Genomic DNA, 25,275 nt, shown 5'->3' on the forward strand with positions numbered 1-25,275 from the left:
GGGAATATTGTCTTGATGTCTCGAAACTACTATGTCGAGGAAGCTCTACGACAATTGGCTAATCAAAACTGCTATGAATTGACAACTAAAGTTGATTATCAGAACCGCATCCAACAAATGCATACTATAATAAAGAAATGGCATGAGAAATCCATGATAGATCTGGATGAATATTTATTTTTAAGAATAACAAATCCTATTTTACCGACTTTTTATCACATACCCAAAGTGCATAAGGATAAACTGAGACCACCTGGGAACCGATAGTCTCCTCTTTGGGTAGCCTGACTGAAAATCTCTCTAAGTTCATTGACCATTTTCTGTTTGAAATAGTATTACAGCTAGACTCCTATATCAAAGACACAACTGATTTCATTAGTCATATTGAAGATATAGAATGGCACTCATCATATAGTATGATTGTACTAGATATAACAAGTCTTTATACCTGTATAAATCATTCACAGGGATTTAATGCAGTCAAATACTTTCTACAGAAGAGACCACTGACATTTGCGTTACATAATAACATGCTATTGGAGCTAATGGAATTTTGTCTATCCAATAACATTTTTCTCTTTCAGGGAGATCTTTATAGACAGATATCCGGGACTGCGATGGGCACCTGCTTCGCCCCCAGCTATGCGAATTTATTCGTTGGCTGGTGGGAGGAGCAGGTGGCCTGGTCCACAGGCAATGAGAACTGAACAAAGGAAGTGGTGTTGTGGCATTGTTATATCGATGACTTTTTCCTAATATGGAAGGGCTCTGTAGAGAAGGCAGAAAAATATATAGCTCATCTAAATACATATGAAGTCAATCTACATTTCTCGGTGAGTTTAGCTCAGTGGCAGTGAGCTGTCTGGACCTGAGAGTGGAAACACAAGACGGGAAATTGACAATAGCCCTGTTTAGAAAGCCTACATCAGGCAACAGTACGCTACATGCGTCCAGCAGCCACCCTCAAAAACTCAAGAATAGCATACCCTATGGGGAGTTTCTCAGATTAAAACAAAACTGCTCAAGGCAATGCGATATTGAACAAGCAGCAAAAGAGAGTTTTGACCGTTTCATAGTAAGAGGGTATGGCAAAGGTCTTCTAGAAAACACTCTGAGGAGAGTAGAGCTTTTACCCAGAAAAGCGCTGCTGAAACAAAAGACCAAACATCAAATAATAAATGAAGGGAAATTCAGACCAGTTACTGCTTTCTCGGAGGATGCCGACACTTTGAGAAAGATCATGAGGAGAAATTGGCACGTGCTGAAAACAGACGTTATCATTGGTGCTGATATTCCAACAGCCCCAATGATTACTTTTAAGAAAGCACGGTCCTTGAAGGATAGTCTAGTACATAGCCATCTAGAGACAATTCCACCCAGACAGGGAACTTTCAATGCAATGAGACGATTCTATCCGTGCGGTAGATGTAAAGCTTGCGCGTTCAGCAAAAGGGTGCTCACCTATGAGGTGAAAGGGCTTAAGTCTGGCAAAAGAATTAATAAATTCATGACATGCCAAACTACGCATGCTGTTTATTGCCTCAAGTGCCCATGTGGGCTCAGGTATATAGGGAGCATGATACATTGCGTGAAGATTAGAATCTTGGAACATATGCGTGCCATAGCAAAGAAAGATTTCAGTTATCCAGTGGCACGGCATTTTGCCATCAAACATCAGAGTGATAGAGATCTTCTGCAATTTCTTTGCATTGATTGTGTCCCGGTTCAGAGTAGAGGGGGAGATAGAGTGTTAAAACTAAGATGATTGGAATCACGTTATATTATTGACCTGCATACAAAAACCCCCAATGGGTTAAATAGCGGGGAGGAGCTGACAATACATCTAGGGAGTTAGACGGTACAGGAATGGGAGCTCATGAGGTCAATAGGGTACATACGAATGTCAGTGCCTTTTATGGTAGGATTTTTGATTGTAACAATAATATTCTTATTCTGCTTTCTTCTTCCGAATTTGTCTCTTGAAACAGACGCCGATACACAGTGATTTGAAATGTAGAGGGAATTTTGGCAACCCAACAAAGGTTGCCTATTGCCGATTCACGGCGATATTACGGCAAATGATTGCTTTTTTAATAATGATCGATTACACTTTTTTCTAAGATGTTTGTGTTTGTTAATTTTAACATTCACATCTAATATTGATACATATGTACTTAAGAGAAACACACGATTCATTAGTATCCGTATTGGGCGTTTTTCTGTATGAATGGAGGACCCCATTAATGAGGCAGAGGAGATCGTCCTAGGCCGATTTACCGCAAAAATGTATAACATGGCAGTAATGAAACTAATAATAAGAATAGTCTTATAATGAATTGCCTGTGTTTATATTGAACGTAATGGTTACAATGAAATGCGCCCACATTGAAAACTGTGTAAATAAGCAATATGTACCAATCTACAAGATGGCGCCTATGATAGGTGTTTAGTTATCCCTCATCTGTTTCTATGTCAGAGAGTGTATATATATCCAGTCACTCCATCACTCCTCGGCTTTCATGCCATAGTTGGAGACGGACCACGGATTCGTGCTAAAGTTGTCTTTATTGCTTAGTCGGTCTGACGCATTTCGGCTCAAAAGAGCCTTGATCACATGACATGGAAGTGGAGAAACTGCTCATTTTTAAAGTGACGAGTGCGTAAGGTGAAACATCACGTGTGCAAACCAGCAATGAACATAGAAAAAATATATATAAATATGAATATATGTCACTTTCTGCCAAGGTAACTATATGATCTCGACTTGATAAGTCATTTTCTGTACAGTTTTTCATATACACATTTTCCTCTTTAGTAGGTAACATGTCATATATTAAATTGAATTATAAACATATAAACACTGTTGTCTTGAATTATATAGTTCATGAGCCCTCTTGGCCGAGATATCTATGCTTATTACAGCTATTGTCGAATAAAGAACTCATTGGTGTTCCTAGTGTTACTTTCTACTCAATTGCTGTTCACAAAATAAAAATATAAATAAATAAAGTGAAAGTGCTACGTAATGTGCTTATAAGAAGGTGCTTGTAAAGTGCAGAGGTGCTATGTGTGAGTTAAAATATATTTCATATTTTTTGATATCGTCATAGTCAACTTAGTATCTAATCAAATATATATTTCTATCTATGTTTTGTGCTAAAAGTTATTTCGTCTCTACTGCCAGACATATTGGTTAATAGTGCTATCAATGTCTGAACTGTGTGTCATATGTACAAACTATGTACATAATGTGAGAATCCAGGAAGCCGATAACAGGTTTAAATTATGCTGCTAGGCCAAATTTAATTTCTAATACTGGTATAAATACCAATTGTGTTGTGTTTGGTCACTCTCATACGACGTGTGCAGATCAAGTTTGGACGAGTCATAAAAATCCTGTGTATCGTACACCATCCCGTTATCGTTTTGTTGCAAGGTCATCTTGCGACTAGACTGTATCATGATGTGAGCGGTTATATAAAGTGCCTACCTTCATTAAAGAATCCAATAAATATTCATTACATATTTGACAATTTCCACGTTTCAATAATACATATATAAATATATAAATACTTAAATAAATATTTGATTAAATATACAGTGCAAATATCTGAGAGCAATAAATAAATAAATATATATATCAATATATTAAATAAACACTTAATTTGTTTAAATATGCAATCTGATAAATACCACTCATTGAATATTACGTATTAAAATAGTGAATGAAATCATTGGATAAAATCGTTGGATAAAACACTTTAAAACCGTCTTGAATCACATATATAATTACCAAACATTTATTTTATGGATTAATAGTAATTGAGTTCATAGACATGTGCATAGATCTTCTGACATGTTGAGCCCCTTCGGTTGCTTTGTATCCATCTCTATGATATACCTGGTCTCTAGTTTTCTCAAGGTACTCTCTCTATTACCTCCACTTCTGCTGGGATAAACAGCGTCACTCACATAGTACCTAAGATCCGTATTGTTGGATTGGTGACAGTCTCTAAAATGCCTGGCAACAGCATAGGTGTTATCTTGGTTACTAATGGCCCTTAGGATGTTGAAGCACTCATTTATGTACCTATAATTTTGTGCTGCCAATATATTGCAGGTTACAGGGATAGGACAAGATGTAAACTGCATGGTCTGTTTTGCAGGTTGAGAGTTTTGTTATATTGTGTTCCTCGGAGCTAAAAGGTGTTAGGTAACTGGTTCTATTCTCTCCATGTTGGCATGCCTTGCATGTTTTGCATTTAGAGAGCCCCTTGTGTATTTGAAGCCAGCTTGATCCCTCTATGGTTTCTGGAATTGTAGTGACCAGCTGGTCCCTCATTGATGGGCCCCTACTGTATGTGATAGCTATTCTTTGTGGTAGTTGGGGTCCAATAACCAGATCATTAAGTATCAATGGCCAGTTTCACTTTATAATGGCCTGCAATTGTTTGTGCTGGTTACTATATTGCATAATTATCCTGAAATCTTAGCTGTCTTCCATACTGTCATTGGTTACCAATCCTGCTCCAATTTTTATGTCTTCAGACCTGTCCTGCAATAACTCTTCCCTGGGCTGGGCCACACATTTGGTAGTAGCAGTTTCAATGATTTTTCTTGAATAGCCCCTGTCATGGAACCTCTTTCCACATTCTGTTTGTGCTGCCATAAGATCTTCGTATTTGCTATGTATTCTTCTGAGCCGCAACATTTCGCATTAGGGAATAATGTTGACGAGGTGTCGGGGATCGGCGCTACTAGCATGTAGGGTAGAGTTTCCTGCTGTTTGTTTCCTGAACAATTTTGTCTCTATTTGTTTTCATTGATGTATACTTGTGTGTCAAGGAAAGTTACTGTTGTGTTGCTAATAGAGGCTGTAAAGTGTAAGTTGCATTCATTTGTGTTGATGTCTGTCACAAATTGCCTGGCTGACTTCTCCTTTGAACCTTGCCACACAACAAATAAATCGTCGATATTGCGTAACCATGTTCTCATATTGTTTTTCACATATTGGGAATGTGTGGTATTCAGGACCAGCTCCTCCCACCATCCCATGTGTAGACAGGCTTAGCTGGGGGAGAAGCTGGCCCACATAGCTACGCCCCTTATTTGCTGGTACAGTACGCTGTTAAATATAAACACATTGTTATGTAGACAGAAAGTCACCATATCTAACAGCATCCTATTGTGCTCGCTGGAATAATCAGAGTCTTTGTTCAGGAAATGTTCCATGGCTTTCACTCCATCATGATGTTGGATGCTCGTATACAGAGATGTCACGTCTAATGCCAACATGTAATAATTACATATCCTTTCAATAGTCTTCAATTTTCTCAGGAAATCGCTTGTGTCGCGTACATATGATGGCAAAGTTTTTACGTGATTTTGCAAAAAGTAGTCCACATACTGCGAGGCATGCTCAAGCTGTTGCGGGCTGATATGATAGGTCTGCCTGGAGGTTTGACTGGATCTTTGTGAACCTTTGGAATGAAATATATTGTGGGTATGATTGGGTTGTCATTCTTTAAAAATGTGTGTTATTGTGTTGTAATTAAACCCATTCTTTTCCATGTCTAAAGTTTCTGATAAAACTCAGTGTAAACAGACTTTAGGTTCGAACTACTCATTCTTGCGTAGCAGGATCTGTCATTAAGTTGGGCATATGCTTCCTTTGTGTATTCCACCTTGCTCCAAATCAGAATATTGCCGCCTTTATCTGAGTTACGTATCACAATGGCGTTATTTGCTTTCAATTTTTCGGTCTTGCCATTTATATTGGTTTTTGTTACCTTGTACTTTGTGTTTTAGTTCTTTGATTTGATCTGCCACCTGTTCGTGAAATACATCTATTGAATCTCATGCAGTTACTGGATTAAAGGTGGACTTAGATCTAAAATGTGTTTCCTTTCCGGTCTTGGCAATAGGAGTGGTAGAAATGTCAATTATGGTATTTACTATTGTATTGGTTTTCCCTTCTGACGTATCATTTAGTTGGATCCAAAGATCTTGTAGGGTGTTTAATAAAGGTATATCAGATTGTGGCCAACATAGCAATATTGTTCGTAAATGCTATAGGGGAACTGGCCGTAGAAGCAGTTGTATAGCTCCCTTCTGTGCACTCCTCGCCACCCTACAAACGCCCGTATATTGCCTACCTGACACGTAGTGTGGTTCGTCTGGGTCCTCTGACTCAGGCTTCTCAGTTTACGGTTAGGAATTACGGCTGTCTATAGGCTGTGGGGGGTCAAGCACCTCGATTCCTTCCGGAAAAGTTCTCGTTAAGGGTTTCCCCGGAACCTGGCGCCTCACTTCGTGCGTTGACCAAATTGGAAAGGGGGTCCGTCTAGAGTCGAAGGAGACTTTCTGACTCCTAATATTCAGTCACTCCGTCACTCCTCGGGTTTCCTACCATAGACGGAGACGGACGACGGATTCGTGCTGAAGTTTTCTTTCTTGCTTCGTCGGTCTGATGCATTTTGGCTCGAAAGAGCCTTGATCACATGACACGGAAGTGGAGAAACTTCTCATTTTTAAAGTGACAAGTACGTATGGTGAAACATCACGTGTGCAAACCAGCAATGAACATGGAAAAAATATATATAAATATGAATATATGTCACTTTCTGCCAAGGTAACTATACAATCTCGACTTGATAAGTCATTTTCTGTACATTTTTCATAAACACATTTTCCTCTTTAGTAGGTAACATGTCATATCATATTGAATTGAATTACAAATATACAAACAATGTTGTTTATAAACGGTGGGTTACAAATGTTCTATTTTAAATACATTCCTCTTCACCACCGCTATTTACGTAAATCATGACTCTTATCATCTACTGTCAAGAAATATCTTGTTAAATTGTATAGTTATTATATAGTTATTTAACAGGGAAGTACGCCAGGGCTCTGTTATTGCACCCACCCTTTTCTCTTTATACGTGAACGAGGTGGTTAGTTTCCTTCAGGAAATTCCAGATTATGCCCCGGCCTTGGCAGAAGATAGAGTACCCACCCTCCTGTTCGCAGACGATACACTGTTGATCTCCAAGACCCTGGTAGTGTTACAGAGACTCCTGGATAGGTTTCAGCTCTTCTGCACCTCCAGGGTGCTGATTATCAATACTACGAAGACTACATTGATGACATTCAACCCCTATAAGCCTTTTAGGCATATTTTTACCCTGAGTGGAACACGTTTGGAGAGAGTTAGCACGTTTTATTATCTGGGCATTCGACTCTCCGAAACAATGCATTGGAAACCCCACATCAACAAGATGCTCTTGAATCACAAATGTGTGGCAGGGACAATAGGCAGAGAACATCGCTCCTCACAGAGCAGACCTGTTGCCCCAGCGCTCACGATCTATGCTGCAAAGGCAGTCAGTTCGGCCCTCTATGGCACCGAACTGTGGGGTTTCGACAATGTGGAAGAGATCTGCAGATCTGAACACACGTTCCTGAGAGAGTTAGTGACCCTTCCCCGAAATGTCCCACTCAAGCCCCTGATGAGTGATATGGGAAGATGCTCTTACAGAGACATTACTTGATCAAGACCTCTGTTTTACTGGGGCCGCTTGCTGCGTACTGCCGAACTCACCAAATATGCCGCTGCATTTAAAGAGGTAATTAATTTAGCCGGCAACCACAGGGTCAGCTGGATAAACAATGTTGAGAAACTAGTATTTGCCCTAGGCCTTAAAGACTCTTGGGAAGGCCAGTCTCCACCCAGTAAAGATGAGCTTAAAAAAGCATACTGGGCCTGGGTCGACACACAGGAACTCAGTAATCACAGAGCAGGAAGGATGACAGAAGATTTTTATCAGTTTAAGCAGCAAATACTTCTCGAACCATATTTTGATTTTATCCAGAGTCCAAGAGATACAGTTCAGGGTTGGCTCCCTTTTGGTTCACGAGCTAACTGCAAAATGGAGTCCCCCTCATCAGAGAATTGCGGGTTGCCCCTGTTGTAAGGCACCAAAACAGAGTTTGGCCCACATAATGTTTGCATGCCCAGTATACACCTAGGCTAGATCAAGATGGCTAAAACCGATCTGTAGACAGCTGGGTACCTCGGATCACTGTGTTGCTCTGCGGATTCTGAAATCAGACCCAAGATCCCTTTTTGTCTGTGGTGTGGCAAAGTACCTTGGTTGTATTTTTGCTTGTCAAGTCCAAATTCCTACGCCGGGAGGTTTGATACTATATTGCAATCCCTTAATTTCCTCAAATAGTCCAAAAAGATGTAATTTTTTTTATTTCATTTAATTAGTTTTAATTACATTTTACTATTTATTGAATGCACGAATGAATTCTCCATCTTGATCTTGAGATTAGCGTGTTATTGTTAATAACTGCTAACCTAATGCAGTATGGAGCAGTAGGAAAAGTCACGTCAGTAATTGGTTAATTTCACTGTGAGTGACAGAATTCTGATCTTTCTTGAGGAGCACATGCACACACAAGGTATTCCTTTTCAATGCCTGGGGCTATTATGGAAATATGCTGTTTTTGAGACCAAGAAAAGATTTTTGCTTTTAAGCATTTCATTTATTATTAGTAAAGGCCATTCAGCTCCTCCAACAATAAAGTTTTCAAAAACGATGATAAAAACAAAACAAGCAGTTACACAGCCAGAATGCTGACAGCCAATGCCAGACCAACTGGCTCTGCCAATGCTCGTTAGAATATGTGGTGAGCTTGGTGTGATAAACAAATTGATGCTATGTATGTCCAACTAGTTTTTAGACCTGGTTTCATACTAACAAACAGTGTGATATAGGAGAATTAATTTGTTTCTACCCCAAATGAAATACTAGGTCAATAAACAGCTGAAACAATGCATGCCTTGGAACTTACAATACTTTAATGTCTGTAAGTGGAGATATTCATACCTGATCTGTGTTACTTTTATGGTTTTATGGTAGGTCTCCTGGAAATCTCCCCAGTGGAAAGAGGGGTAGTCGGCATGTTTGGAGTTCAGAGTGAACTGTTCCTGGCCATGAACAGCAAAGGCCGACTCTTTGGATCTGTAAGTAACGTGGGGTCTCCCTATTGGGAAGTGGGGGCTTTTAAAAATGTTGCATCAATGACAAATGTCTATAAAAGTCCATATTTGACTGTTACTTATAACATCTCTTGAACACTGGTTAATCATGGTCCTTTTGGGACAGGCGCCTGCAGGTCCGAAATATTAGCTTACTAGCTCAAGACCAATTCATCTAGGAGAATTGCATGTGTGTGTATAAAACCTTACTGATGACATCACTGATGACATCATCCACGTGATAATCTGATGCAGCTCCTCAAACCCTAATATAACCTTTGATACATCCACTCTAAAATACAGACTACCATTTTCAAAACCATAGACACACCAATACCAGTTACTACATACCCACTCACTGATTCCTAGATCTACACACACATCCACTCATTCACCCATACAGTCAATCATACATTCAGGCACTCATCAATCCAGCACTATCATATGCACTCATACACCTATACAGACACTCACACACTGCCACTCTCCCACAGAGTTACTCACACACCTAGTCAGTCATGCAAAGAATCAATCACACTCCCATTTACTCACCTATACGGTTATTCACACACCACCTCACTTAATCATAAAGATAGTACCACATACTTACTCTCTTATACAATCACTGATACAAGCAAACACACATATATACAGGAGCTCTCACAATCACTCACTCTCACATATAGTCATTTATATACTCCAACACTCACATATATTGCCTTTCACATATGGAGTTACTCACACATGTACCACTGAGACATCCATTCACTCACCAACACACCCATGCACACATTCACCCACCCATACAGCCCTTTACAGATGCACTCTTGAACCCATACACCCAGTGAATCACCTACTCACACATCTATGCACAGTCACACCATCCCCGCCCACCCACACAGACACTCAGGCACCCATACAGATAATCAGACAACCAATCAATAACCCATATAGACACTCATGTAGCTACTCACTAACCCATGCAGCAGCTTACACACCAACTGACAGACTAATACAGACATTCACACAAATTAGTCATTAACCCATGCATTCAGTAAGATGCGATGAATCACTCACAGTCAGTCACACACATACTAAATCATCCATTCAGACACTTATACAGCCACTCATTCTTCAATGCACCTTGGTATATATGTATATATAAAACATATTTAAACTTTACAGAAACACACATTCACTTGATGATGTCATCAGTGATGTCATTTGAGATGTCATCAGATGTCACTGACCATGTCATGAATGATGCAATATGTGACGTCATTAGCAGTGCATTGCAGGGGCGCGAGTTAAAGTTAGCTTAACTAACTATAAAGGCCGCATTTCTTTGGTTTTGTACGAGTAAAATGTCCAACTAACTATAATGTCCCTGAAACCTGTGGTTTTTCCAGTGAATTTCAAAGGTTTTTTAAATGGTAATTTTTAACTATAACGTCCTTGAAACCTATTGTTTTTTCAGTGAATTTCAAAGGTTTTTTAAATGCTAATTTCTAACTAATGCCTACAGAGGTAGGACATGTGCAGAAAGAGGAGAAAAGAGCAGAAAGGAGCAAGAGATGTGCACAAAGAATCAACAGAGGAGCAGAAAGAGGCCTTGTTGCAAAGTCATCCTGTGCCCCCAACTTTTTGCTGACGGGTTCTGGTGGTATCTGACTCTGACTAACCAATCCTAGAGCCAGTGCTATGCTAAAAGACACTTAGAATACAGTGAAAACACCTACATACACTAGGGAACCCTATGTGTTGGGGTACCCCTGTGATTGGCATGACCTCCTCTGTAAGGCCCTAGTACATAATAGAACTACCTGTAAGTCAGAGGCGCAGAAAGATGCCTCTTTAAGTAATAGTCAAGTTTGCAGAGTGGTGGAGAAAAGGTGCTGGGCCTTCGACCAGCGCTCAGAAATTCCACTGCATAGGACTTAGAGGAGGTATCAAGAGGGCTACTTGGCCCTCAAAGTACCTCAGGAGTAAATCAGACTTCATTCCCCATCCCGTAGACTGCCAGGAGGCGTGTTTTCAGAGTGGTGGAGAAAGGGGGGCATGTCCTCCTTAGACGTCTTAGCAATCCAACTGTGTTGGACTTACTGCAGGTAACAAGAGGGGTAATTGGCCCCCAAGGACAACCTTGGGGACCAACTACCCCTCCTATTAAGTCCCACACAGCAGGATTGCTAAGTTCTCATAGCAGGCCACGCCCAATTTCTCTCAAGAGGACCTCATTGCCCCATCAGCAGTGCGCCAAGAGGTGCATTTGCAGAGAGGTGTAAAAAGGGGCGTGACCTTGGACCACCTCTCTGCAAACCAGCTATGTGGCGCTTACTGGACGTACCTGGTGGGCTATTTGGCCCTCAGGGACCCTCAGTATTCATAGGAACTTAATTTCCCATCTAACAACGCGCCAGGTGACGCGTTTTCAGAGTGTTGCAGGGAGGGGGCGGGGCCTCCGGCATGATGCCGGCTTTTTTATTTAAATTTTGTTTTCAGAAGGGGGGCTGTGTGGCCCCCCTTCTTTTACTAATTTTGGGTCCCTGGCCCCATCCCCCAGGGCCTGACCCCTTTTTTTAAAAAAAAAGAAAGAAAAAAACGGGAAGGGGGCTGTGTGGCCCCCCCTCCTGAGGTATTTATCTGCCCCAGGGACCCCAGCCCCCGGAGCATTGGCTCTTATTAAAAAAAAAATTATTCAGTAGGGGGCCCTTCTGGCCTGGTGAACCCATCCCCCAGTGCCGTCCCTTTGCGTTGGGAACCGTGGGGGGAGCCCCAGTGCCCCCATGGTCCCGCCGGCTCTTCGCCTCCTGCAGGAGCTGGCATTGCTTTTGAGCAAGGGGAGCTGCTGATATGCAGCTCCCCTTGCTCAAAAGCAATCCTGCTGTGCCTCGTTGAATAAAGCCCTGGGGAGGTGGCGGTCCCCGGGCCTTGGGGGGGCTGGGAGCCCCCCCCACATTCAATTAAAGAAGCTCCAGGGAGGTGTTGGTCCCTGGGGCTGCGGGGGAGCTGCATGCCCCTCACACATAATAATTAGCATAGCCCCATGAAGGTGGCAGTCCCCAGGGCTGCGGAGGCCACCACATGCCCCGCTATTTAATTTCGGCATTGCCCCGTGATCTGGCCCACTTGGGGGCTCATTAAAATAAAGCGCGGGAGCCCGCGCTTCATTTTTGAAAATTTTTCTCTGCAGGATTCGCGCACCCAGCACGCATTCTGCCGATTAAAAATAAAATGCTTTTTTGGGCCCCAGGGTCCATGTGGGACCCCCCTCAGCCGGCCTAGGGGGTCTGGTTGATTCTACCCAGCCCCCTTTTCTTGTTTTTCATCTTTTTTTTCACCTTTTTTTAATATGACTCGGTTACCAAATCACAAGATGGCTGCCAACACTTCCTGGTTTGGAGTGTTGGCAGCCAATCAAAGTGAAGCTCGTGCCAGGGAGAGTTCGCAAACCCTTCTCGGTGCTCAGATATCGATATTTTTATTTCCTGAATCTCTCAGGAACTACTGAATGTATTCACACCGTTAAAAAAAGGTGTCTTTCTGAACCAAGGTCTACCTTTTTGCCAAATTTGGTGTAATTCCGTTCAGCAGTTCGGGCTGTAACCTGTTTCAAATTTCCTATGGAAATTAACATGGGGAAAACATGGTTTGGGACCTCCCTTTTTTCTCGGCCCCCACTTGACGATCACCCCAAAACTTTCAGGACAAGAGCTGACCTGAGTGAAAAATTAGTTTTGAAAATTTCGTGAAGATTCGTCATACGGCGCCAAAGGTATTGGCAAAAGAAAAAACGCTTTTTGAATAGAAATGAGGCCCTAACTCTACTGGTGACTGCCAGTAGGTAAAATATATGTATATGTATATTCACTGAAAAACCCAAAGCTTACACGAGCGTTATAGTTAGGCAATAGAATTTTTTTTTAAACAGAGAAGTTCAGTGAAAAAGACAAAGGTTACATGGACTTTATAGCTGAGCTAACTATAACTTGCGCACCCGCAATACACTGCTTATGACCTCACATATCACATCATTCATTACACGGTCCGTAACATCACTAATGACATCACTGATGACATCTCAAATGATTGTAGAGGTAGCTAAAGGTTCCTATGGGAATTAACATTACAAACGCAACCTTACTTTGCACCCAAAATTCTAGGGTCCTACTTCATGGATCACCCCCAAACTTTCCATAATAAGAGTACCTAATGTGACACTTTTTTGGCAAAACTTCATGCTGATTGGTCAAACGACACCAAAGTAAAGTAAGTGCTTTTGTTATGGAAACTAGGTCCTAACTATAACTACCTAATGGCAACTGCCAGTAGGTAATATATATAAATATATTACCGACGGGCGGTCGCCAGTAGGTAGTTATAATTAGGACCTTGTTTCTATTCAAAAAGCATTTTTTCTTTTGCCAATATCTTTGGCACCGGTAGACGAATTGTCATGAAATTTCACAAACTAATGGCCTGCTCAGGTCATCTCCTGTCTTGAAAGTTTCGGGATGTTTCGTCAAGCTTGGACCGAGAAAAAAGAGGGTCCTAAAATGCATTTTCTCCATGTTAATTTCCATCTGAAACTTTTGTCGCGGCTACAGCCCGAACTGCTGAACGGAATTACACCAAATTTGGCAGAGATTTAGCTCTTGGTCCTGAGTGCACTCTTTGATTTAAATCGTGTCAATCCATTCAGTAGTTCCTGACAAATTAATATTTTAAAAAATATTAGTATCTGGAGACCGCGGTGGATCCGCAAACCCTCCCAAGCACAAGCTTGACTCTGATTGGCTGCCAACACTTCAAACCAGGAGGTGTTGGCAGCCATCTTGTGACTCGGTTGAACCGAGTCACAAGAAAAAAGGTAAAAAAACATTAAAAAACAAGAAAAGGGGGCAGGTTAGAAACACCCTGACACCCTTGGCCTGCTCAGGGGTTCCCACATGGACCCCGATGGCCCAAAAAAGCATTTTTTAAACATTTTTGGCTGGATTTGCATAGGGTCCGCAAATCCGGCAGAATTGTTTTTAAAATATGAAGCGCGGTCTCCTGCGCTTCGTTTGTTTTAAGCCTCCGGGTGAGCCAGGTCCCAGGGCCAATCGATAACTACGTAGCAGGGGACTGGGGGGGCCCCTTCAGCCCTGCGGACAGCCACCTCCCTGGGGCTTCATTAATAATGTACGAGGGCCCCGGGGAGTGACACCTCCCCAGCGCTTTTGCTTAAAAATGTGTGTGGGGGCTCCTGCTGCCCCCACTCTGCCTTGGGTACTGCCACCTCCCCGGGGCATTCAATAATTTTGGGCCTGGGGCCTCACAGGCCACCCCAAGCCCCGGTGACCATCACCTCCCTGGGTAGACATGCTTTGAATGCGGGAGGCCACGCAGCCCCCCAAAACCCGGAGACCACCACCTCCGTGGGACTACCTTTAAAATCTAAGCGTGGGTGGGCTTCAGCCCCTCACAGTGCCCAGGGGACCACCACCTCCCCGGTGCACACTTAATTTAAATTTAGGGGTCCATTTTGGACCCCTGGCCTCAGGGCCACCACCTCCCCGGCTTTAACACAAACACTTTCTGGCCCCCCTCCTGGAGCCCTTCATGGCGCTGGGTACTGCCACCCCCCAGGGCCGGCTCTAGCAATGACTCGGGGCAAACCTGCTCTCGCTTCTGTGAAGCAAAGCAGAGTTGCTTTTGGGCAAAGGGAGCTACATGTTAGCAGCTCCCTTTGCTCATAAGCAATGCCGGCTGCCGCAGGAGGCGGGGAGCCGGCAGGGACCGCAAAGCCATTGGGGCTCCCCCATGGTCCCCAACATGAGGGTATGGGGTCCCTGGGGCCAAACGTAGCCCAGAGAAGGGGGCCAAGCAGCACCCTCCTTTAAATAAAGGTTTTTCTGTTTGAATCATTTTTATTGATTTTATGTTATAATAACAGTACAAAAAGAGCCGCCTACACCCACCAGACAGCAGGCGTACATTTAGATGCATGTACAGTAGTTTTGGGTATCATGAAAAATAAACATTGAACTACACAAAAGTTTAACCTTTCCATCTCAATATCCCTGCACACCCCCTAAAAGGTGATCCGGATTTTCCCCCAGCATTAGATGGCACAGACTATAAGGCCTGACACAACCCATGAGCCCCTTGAACTCTCTCACCAGGGCCAGATGCGAGATAGATTGCGACTACACATTCACAGACCAGGAATGGAACGACATCCTTCACCACGCCCACACATCCGCCTTCAATACAACCAGTAAGGTGATGCTCCTCGAAATAGCCCATTACTGGTACCTAACACCAGCGAGAGTAGCTACTTGGGACCCCAGGGGGGATGGGATGTGCTGGCAAAAATGTGGGCAAAGGGGTACCCTTACCCACCTCCTATGGCAATGCCCCAAGCTTGGCTCATTCTGGTCGGATGTGCTGAGCGGGGTTGACATCATGTTTGACACAGAGATACCCAGACTCCCCACCTTCACACGGTTGGTTCTCCCTAATACACTCACCTACCCGCCGAGGTCCCTAAGAGGCAAAGTCATAACCCTTATATTGGGGGCCGCAAAACAACTCCTGTTGGCCCGATGGGAGACTGACAAGATACCTTCTCATCAGGAATGGCTGCACAAAGTCTTGGATGTGCTGGGAATGGAGAAGCTCACAGCGGTAGCTACACAACAACTTCTACAGTTTGATAAAATGTGGCAGCCATGCATAGCATACCTAGCTAACGAATTCCGCTAATTGACGTGCCCTAAATACCTACGAGTGCTGCGCCTTACCCACACTGAACCTAAAACACAGCAACGGGCCACACCCATTTTCTAGCCATAACAACAGCACTAGAGCAAGGACCTCGTGCATTCCCCCCTCATTCCTCCCCCTCTTGCCCCCTAAATAAAGTTTGTTTGTTTTTAAATATAGAAGTGGGAATGCCCTGGGGGATGGGGTCCCCTGGGACGAGATCGTCATCAGGAGGGGGCCCGCATTTTTTGTTATTATTTTCTTTAAATGGCTCAGGCCCAGGGGGATGGGGTCCCCAGGGCCCAACAAGTATTAAGGAAAGGGGGGCCACACAGCCCCACTTCCAAAAACAATACACAAATGAGAAGCCAGCATCTCGCCTGAGGCCTCATCCCCTCCCTGCACCACTCTGCAAACACCCCTCCTGGCACTTTCTGGTTTAGGGGATTAAATCCCCTTGAATCCTAAGGGTCCTTAGGGGCCAACTAGCCCACTGGGTACCTCCAGTAAGCCCCACACAGTGGCTCTGCTGAGAGGTGGTCCGAGGCCATGCCCCATTTTACAGCACACTGTAAACACACCTCTTGGTGCACTGCTGGTGTGGCGATGAGGTCCTCTTGTGTCCTGAGAACCTCAGGACTAAAGTGGACTTCATCCCCCTGTTTTGTCTGTTTCTGCAACTCTCTTGCCTCTTTCTGCAGTTCTCTTGCCTCTTTCTGCACCTCTGTTGCGTCTTTTAGCACTTTTCTTGCCTCTTTCTGGACCCCTTTTGTCTCTTTCTGTACCTCCATTGGTTCTTTCTGCCCTTATCTTGCTTCTTTCCGCATCTCTCTTGCTTCTTTCTGCACCCCTCTTGCCTCTTTCTGCACCCCTCTTTCCTCCTTTTTTCTGCACCTCTCTTACCTGTTTCTGCAACTCTCTTGCCTCTTTCTGCAGTTCTCTTGCCACCTTCTGCACCTTTGTTGCTTCTTTCTGCACTTCTCTATACCTCATTCTGCACCCCTCTTGCCTGTTTCTGCACCTCACTTGCCTCTTTCTGCACTCCTCTTGCCTCATTATGCACTTCTCTTGCCTCTTTATGTACAACACTTGCCTATTTCTGCACTTCTCTTGCTTTTTTCTGCACCTCTCTTGCTTCTTTCTGTACCATTCTTCCCTCTTTGTGTACCTCTCTTGCCTCTTTCTGCACCTCTACTTCCTCTTTCTGCAGTATTCTTACCTTTTTCTGCACTTCTGTTGCCTAAAGCAGAAAGCTGCACCTCTCTTGCCTCTTTCGGCACCGCTGTTGCTTCTTTCTGCACTGCTTTAGCTTCTTTCTATGCCTCACTTCCTTCTTTCGGCACCTCTCTTCCCTCTGTCTGCACCCCTGTTCTCTCTTTCCGCATCTCTTTTGCCTGTTTCTGCAACTCTCTTACCTCTGTCTGCAGTTCTCTTGCCTCTTTCTGCACCTCTGTTGCTTCTTTCTGCACTTCTCTTACCTTTTTCTGCACCCCTCTTGCCTCTTTCTGCACCTCCGTTGGTTCTCTCTGCACTTCTCTTGTTTTTTTCCTCCTCTCTATTGCTTCTTTGTGCACCCCTCTTGCCTCTTTCTGCACCCCTCGTTCTTCTTTCTGCACCTCTTTTTCCTCTTCTTGCAGTTTTCTTGCCTCCTTCTGCACCTCTGTTGCTTCTTTCTTCACATCTCTAACCTCTTTCTGCACCCCTCTTGCCTGTTTCTGCACCTCACCTGCCTCATTCTGCACCCCTCCTTCCTCTTTTTGCACCTGTCTTGCCTGTTTATGTACATCTGTTGCCTCTTTCTGCACCTCTAATGCCTCTTTCTGCATCCCTCATCCCTCTTTTGCATCTCTGTTGCTTCTTTCAGCACTTCTCTTGCTTCTTTCCGCACCCCTCTTGCCTCTTTCTGCACCCTTCTTCCCTTTTTGTCCACCTCTCTTGACTCTTTGTGCACCTCCCCTTCCTCTTTCTGCAGTTCTTTTACCTCTTTCATCACTTCTCTTGCTTCTTTCTACACCTCTGTTGCACCTTTTAACACTTCTCTTCTCTGCAGTTCTCTTGCCTCTTTCTTTAACTCTGTTAATTCTTTCTGCACTTCTCTTGCCTCTTTCTGCACCCCTCTTGCCTCTTTTCACATCTCTATTGCTTCTTTCTGCACCCCTCTTGCCTTTTTCTGTACACTTATTTCTTCTTCCTGCACTTCTCTTGCCTCTGTCTGCACCCATGTCCTCTCTTTTTGTACATCTTTTGCCTGTTTCTGCAACTCTCTTGCCTCTTTCTGCAGTTCTCTTGCCTCTTTCTGTACCTCTGTTACTTCTTTCTTCACTTCTCTTGCCTCTTTCTGCACCCCTCTTGCCGCTTTTTGTATCTCTATTACTTCTTTCTGCACCCCTCCTGCCTTTTTCTGTACCCTTATTTCTTCTTCCTGCACCTCCCTTGCCTGTTTCTGCAACTCTCTTGCCTCTTTCTGCAGTTCTCTTGCCTCCTTTCGCACCTCTGTTGCTTTTTTCTGCACTCCTCTTGCCTGTTTCTGTACCTCTCTTGTCTCTTTCTGCACCTCTCTTGCCTCTTTCTTTACTCTCTTGCCTCTTTCTGCACCTCACTTGCCTCTTTCAGCACTTCTCTAGCTTTTTTCTGCACCTCTCTTGTTTCTTTCTGCAACTCTCGTGTCTCTTTCATCAGTTTTCTTGCTTCTTTCTGCTCCTCAGTTACTTCTTTCAGCACTTCTCTTGCCTCTTTCTGCACTTCTCTTGCCTGTTTCTGCACCTGTCTTGCCTGTTTCTGCACCTGTAGCCTTTTTCTATGCCTCACTTGCCTCTTTCTGCACCCCTGATCCCTATTTCTGCACCTCCCCTTTCTGTTGCTTCACATCTGTTGCCTTTTCTGCACTTCTCTTCCCTCTTGCTGCACTTCTGTTGCGTCTTTCTGTACTTCTCTTCCTTCTTTCTGCATCTCTCTTGCTTCTTTCTGCACCCCTCTTGTCTCTTTCTACACCCTTCTTCCCTCTTTGTGTGCCTCTTTTGCGTCTTTCTGTAGATCTATTTCCTCTTTCTGCAGGTCTCTTGCCTCTTTCTGCACGTCTTTTGCTTCTCCCTGCACTTCTGTTGCCTCTTTCTGCTCCCCTCCTACCTCTTTCTGCACCTCTGTTGCATTGCAGAAAAAAGCATCCTGGGAAGTGGCATGGTGAGCAAAGAACGATGGATAAAACCCAGATCCTTGTGACTGGCGGTGAATGTTTGCATTTTTCAGCATTCAGTCCATCATTTAGTTTTATGTTTTGGTTGCCTAAGTGTGAAGGGTATGCCCAGATGTGGGTCCCATTCTCACTGTGCCGCTGGATTCAAGCCAGCCTCACTGATGAAAAGTGAAACCCCGAAACCCGTCCCAGGATGCTTGTTTCCGAATGAGGGAGGACCTGGCTTGGCAGTTCGGGCTGGACTGTTCCCATAAAGAGCAGAGTTAAGACTGATTTTCATATGGCTGGGTCCAAACTTGGGTGGCATGATAAGCAAAATAAAGCTGGCTTAAACCCAGATCCTTGTGACTGGGGGTGAATGTTTCCATTGTTCAGCATTCCATCGCTCATTTGTTCTTTTTACCCAAAGGACCTAAACAAAAATATTCACTTTTCAAAAAACCTAGAAGATCATCAAGTCTACACCAGATCAGCAAGGCAAACCCAAAAATATCCAGTCGACCATTTTGCACTTATGACAGGTCCAATGACATGTCTTGTGTAGCTCAGCAGAGCGAGTAAACACTTTAAGCACTTAAAGTAATGAAAAAAACACTTGAACCCTTGTACTGTTCCCAGGTTTTCTGCAATGGCCATTGATTGGCTTTTGCCTTGTCCTTCTTTTCTAGGTCTCCTCTAAATCTTTAGTGGGATCTTTTGGATGTAGAGGAAAATAAATCTCCTGGATCTCATTCTGTTGTTTCATACTTCATGAGCACTTCTTCTCCTGTCCTAAATCATAGAAGCTTTCTTTTCACATTTTGGGTAGTGGAAATTTAGCACCTTTAGCATAAAACCATTGTTACATTAGCATTACTGAACTAAGATCATGGGAAAGAGGATAATAAACGCTTTCAATTTTGCTCAACATTCAACAAGTGCATCATGCTGCATTGCCTATGAGTACAAAGGTAGTGCTCTGATTGTAGATGAATGCCGACTGATATCGCATCAGAGCAATTGGTTGGTCATCTCCTCTAAATGAGCAGCCATCTTTAAATGTTGACCTTCTTTAACAATCACCATTCTCTATGAGAAAACTGCAGCTTTCTAGCAAGGTTTAATAATATCATGTAGAATTCTGCAATAGGTTGTTAAACTTGTTATTAGTTATTGGTTTTTAGCAAATAACCATTAATTGAAATGTCTTTAAATATTTATTTTAAAGCTTGATGGTGTGCTGTTTGTTATCACCATTGATTGGATAAGGCGCTTGTGGGTACCTCAACGCATACAATCAATAGAGACACATTTTGGCTTCCAATAACTACTTATTTAAACACTGTTTCTGAGATTCTTTTACATGTATCTTCTGTTACATCAGAGAATTTGAAACTGTCTTAAACACCTTCTGTATGTGTAGTCATACACAACTTGCTTGGCCATTTACTTACTTCTTTAACTTTTTTCTTAGCACTGCTATCATTCATTCTTATTAGTTTTCCCAATTAATAGTTCTACCTTGTCCTCACAATTCTATTCCTCGTCTTTTCTGTTTCTTCTTCTTTTCTATTTTTATTTCTCCTGTTTCACAGTTCTCCTTATAAAAGTTAACAAGCATTTGCAATGCAATCGGTCTCGCCTTTGGGACCTTATATGTATTTAGCAAAGCAGCACATTAGCCTGGGTGCTGAAACATCTACTGTTCTTTAACATGGAGGGAAAGTAAGCACCAAACTGCAGAACATGCCAGGTATGGGAACACATGCAGAGGAAAATTGCCTATCAGCGGGAAGTTTTATAGTCCAAGGCTCTGTATTTAATATAAACTCAGCCCCTTCGGTGGTGATATCACTGAAAATAGAAGATTTGAAAAAAATATTATTGTCTACGGTTGCTTGTTGAATACATGTTTCTATGGCCTGGAATCTAGAGAATGCTACAGTGATTCTGGTATATTACTGACCTCTGCTAGTCGTTTTCCGTGAAGAAAGTTAAATAGAGGCAGTTGCCAGAAAAATAAAAAAAGAAAGTCCATAAGTAGAAAGCAGTTCTGGTATTTTACTGACCTCTACTAGTCGTTTTCTATCAAGACAGTTAAATAGAGACAGTTGAACAGAAAAAAAGTCCCTAAGCAAAGGCAGAAGCAGACAAGTCCTAGGGCTGATCTCCAGATCCCACAAATTCATACAACAGATCTTCCAGGCAGCGCAAGCACTGTCTAGGCTTGACCTTAAAATAAGCTTCAGTGTAATCCTTACTTAATATAACTCTACATATATTGTATTCTCGTTTTCCCATTGCTTTATTCTTGTTCTAACATGATGCTATAAGCAACACATTTTTCTTGTAACTCTTTGTTTTATGTTTTATTACCTAAATAAAGTTTATAATATTAAGAATATGATCTAGATTTCATTATTTGTGAACATCGTTAATTTAGTTACTGTAAAATATTTCTTTTGAATTTGCTTTGCTTGTGTTGGATCTGCGCTTAGTTTGATGTGAACACATACTTTTGCTGTCTCTCCTGTCCTTCTACTTCAGTATAAGGTAGCAAGGGAAATGACCTTTGATTCATGTATGTAGTGTCAAGCAGTGAGGAGCAACACTAGTACTCTTTTTATGCCAAACCAGGGCATAATGGTCAGATTAATCTCCGGGTGTAATATAATGCATTTGGTGTAAATAGACTAATGTACTGCAATACAGTGCAGGGTATGCACATCAAAGAAATCAACTCTATTTGAATTCAGCCATGCAATCACAGTAATCTTATGTAATACATTCAATATTAATTAGCTACATTTTCTATAAATCTATAATTTTCTATAGCCCAATTGCCTTATCCAGTATTGCCATATCCAATAGGCATACACTTATTTAACCTAATACAAGATGATGTACGGAAAGAAAGCTTGTATTCAATTTAATGCATGGTAAAATATTTATAGTATTACACTACCATCTAATGCAGTGAGAAGAAATCAGAGTAATTCCCTTGTGTAAGTTAATGCGGAGCAATGCAGTGAAAGACGTCTCCTTTACTACAGTGAAGGCTAAATTCCTTCTGAAATCTAATGCAGAGGAAAGCATACAACATATTTCTTTTACTAAACCAGTAAAAGGCAAAGTTATCAACACAATATTGCTTCTAACTACATTGTAGGGTAAAACATTCAGGGCCATATTCTCAAGGAGCTATCTCTGAGTTAACAGCACTTTAGCGCAGCCAATGTTGCGATAAATTTATCACCCCATTCACAAGCCGGTGCCAACAGCCCATAGCACCAGTTTACCTGCGATAGTAGCTGCTAAAAACATCCTCCGCATCCTGAACATCATTGCCCACAGGATGACTGTACCAACACAGCGGATAACCAACATCCCACCTCAGACAAAGCTTCTGGGTCTGCTGCACCTGTTGGCCTCTGGTACCTTCCAACCAACAACCTCCAGAGTCGGAGGGGTCTCACAGCCAGCCCTATCAAACTTCCTCAAAGTTCTCCATTAGTTTTGTACCCCAGTACCTATACTTCCCCCACATTGCGCAGGAACAGCTGGAGACCAAGCAAGGCTTCTACATCATAGCTGCATTCACGCACGTGTTGGGGCAAATGACTGCACACATGTCCAAATTGTGCCCCCTGCCGACATTGCACACAACTACCGCAACAGAAAGCACATGCATTCTATCAATGTGCAGGCAATAGTGGACACCGGGGCTCTTCACCAATGTCGTCACCAACTACCCAGGCGGTGTGCATGATTCCTACATCTTCCGACAGTCCATCATCAACCGGCGCTTCCAGGATGGCACCTACGGAAATGCCCTGCTCATTGGTAAGTACCAAAGGAACACACCACACACCTCAACTCCACAATCGTGCAACTCACAACTCTGGGAATGCATATGTTCCAAACTGACATGCAACATGCCAAACAACATGCCCACCTACCAGACACGACAACACAACTTACTGTGGTAACCTGGGTTAACCTTGTAAATGAGCCATCAACAGCATGGCACCTCAGCCACTCAATAGCAGATTGTGGGAAGAGGTGGGAACTAGGCATGTGCGAAGGAGGCAAGTGACCCATTAATAAGCATGTACACAATGCTAAGTGTGGCATAGATGTGCTGGCCTGACTTCAGTATGCAGACCACACACAAATCCATGTCGGCACACACAGCCAAGGATGTGGCTGATGCGTGTATCTCTGTTCTAGTGTCTGCACCACCGTCACGCAATCAACAATCTTGCTATGTGGCATGTCACCGGTGTGTGTAGTCGACCAAAGGGGTACATGGGGGAGGGCATGCCCGCTTGGGGTCAGGGAACACACATGCCAACTGTTGTGTGTGTTGCTATTAGCGCAGCATGAGCCAAAGATGTACCCTCAACGGCATTTCGAGTTCAGCCAGGCAAGTGCTCTACATCTGTGTCAGCACTGTCCTTGCAATGGGCCTACACACACGTGGCCGGCCTCATACTACGCAGCATCATGACTGTGTCGTACTCTGGCCTGTCGACATGTGCAGACAGGCATGTCAATGGTGTGCCGTAGGGGTGTATGTGATGTAATCGCGCTGCGCACACTAGTGAATGTGCTCGGGGGGAGGTGCAGCAGTGAGGCTATGTAGTACACAGTGATGCAGCTCATTTGCACCACACAGTACATGTCACACAGGAATCACTAAGTCACACATATCACACACCAATGAACCAGTGAGCCTGCAAACACCTCATGCAGTATGTAGTTGTGACTCGTGTCTCTCTGCACTGTCACAGGTGATCAAGGATATACACTCTGCGCTTGGATGATGACACCCCTCTGAGCCCCGAACACACAGGCCCAGTGGCAGTACAATTTGGCCCACAAAGCGTGTTGAAGTCACATTTCAGGTGACTGGACGTCACAGGTGGTAAGCTCCTGTACCGCCCAAACCTCGTGTGCAAGATGATCGTTGCATGTTGTGTGTTGCACAACATATGTGTACAAAACAAAACCCCATGGATGAGTGCCAGATGCACCAGACGATGATGATGATGATGATGAGGCAGGTGGACCACACCCCACTGCAGCCGCAGCAGGAATAGCCTGGAGGGACTACATCATTGACAGTTTCTTCTCTGGTTGATGTCACATTGTGTGGTCCCTTCGCAGTAATGGCACAGTACGTTGACTGCCACAGGCACTGCATGTGCTAATAAAAGCATTCCGATACACATTCCCTGCGTGCATGTCACTCATCTGTACAGGCACTTCACAAGTGTGGGTGCGACATGTTGTGCTGTCAAGTGAGGGATTTGTTGATGGATGGTGGGTGTGTCACCTCTGTGCAGTGAGGCTGTTTATGGTGTCACGTATTCTGACTGCCAGTTATGTGTGTTACAGTTGTTAGGGTATCCCACTCTTCGGCGTTTCACATGTATCCCATATCATTCCATTTTGGCTGTCATTTGTGGCCTACAGGTGACAACAGGGATTCGTTTGTGCTCTGGTATGTGCCGCCATGATGCAGGGATGCACCCTGTGACTCAAGTCCCACGACATGGGCAACATGTGCTTAAAAGGGAGTCATGGCCACTGCATTGGTCCGTGCTTTCATTCTTGTCTGGTCATGTACATGGCACGTCGGTGTGCAGGGGGTGTTGTTTGTCCCTTGGCAATGTGAGGCGGGGATGTGGTTTTACAGTGTGTACCATGTTTGTTTCCGGATTGGCGCAGGTTACATACTGAATGCATGTCTTTGTGCATTGTGGCTGTTTGTGGGGAAATGCCTATATGATTTGGACAATGGTCATTTGTTCTGCATCACAGCTGTGGGGTTGTGCTGGCAGGTTGTCATCTCACAGTTTGGTTACTCTGCTTTTATGTTGCATTTTCCCACCCGACGCGTGGGATTTGCAGGCCGGTCACTGGTTTTCAGTGCTTTTTGTACAACGATTGGCCTCATCGCGGGATTTGTTGCATTCGCGTTTCGTATTTTTGCGGCATGTTGTTGATTTTAACGCGGTCAGTTGACGCGTTATCTGGTGACTATCATATGGTACCGCCGTGTTGTAATACCTGGTTAACACGGAGTAAAATTCCCGCGATCGACTGCAATGTTGTAGGTTGTGTTAAGTAACTTTTGCGATGATTATCACACGTTCTTGAGAATATGCCCCTCAGAGTTATTCACCTCTGTGTTCTACAGCAGAACGGATTAATGTTTTTAAAAATCTACTATCATGAATAAGAGAGCGAAGTAATGAGTTGTTTTACTTTGGTCATGCAGTGAATGTTAAACGATAAA

At 43.5% G+C, this 25,275-nt stretch overlaps 1 protein-coding gene across 1 annotated transcript in view; it reads left to right on the top strand.

The window, feature by feature from the left end:
• The window catches only part of LOC146860198 (fibroblast growth factor 4A-like), a 179,615-nt gene that overhangs the window by 110,003 nt on the left and 44,337 nt on the right, over positions 1-25,275 (top strand). The window contains exon 2 of the mRNA XM_085644039.1: positions 8,931-9,034. Coding sequence (XP_085500165.1) covers positions 8,931-9,034 — 104 coding nt within the window. The remainder of the gene's footprint in view (positions 1-8,930; positions 9,035-25,275) is intronic.

This window comes from Triturus cristatus, chromosome 3_1, assembly GCF_964204655.1.
Source record: "Triturus cristatus chromosome 3_1, aTriCri1.1, whole genome shotgun sequence".
NCBI lineage: Eukaryota > Metazoa > Chordata > Amphibia > Caudata > Salamandridae > Triturus > Triturus cristatus.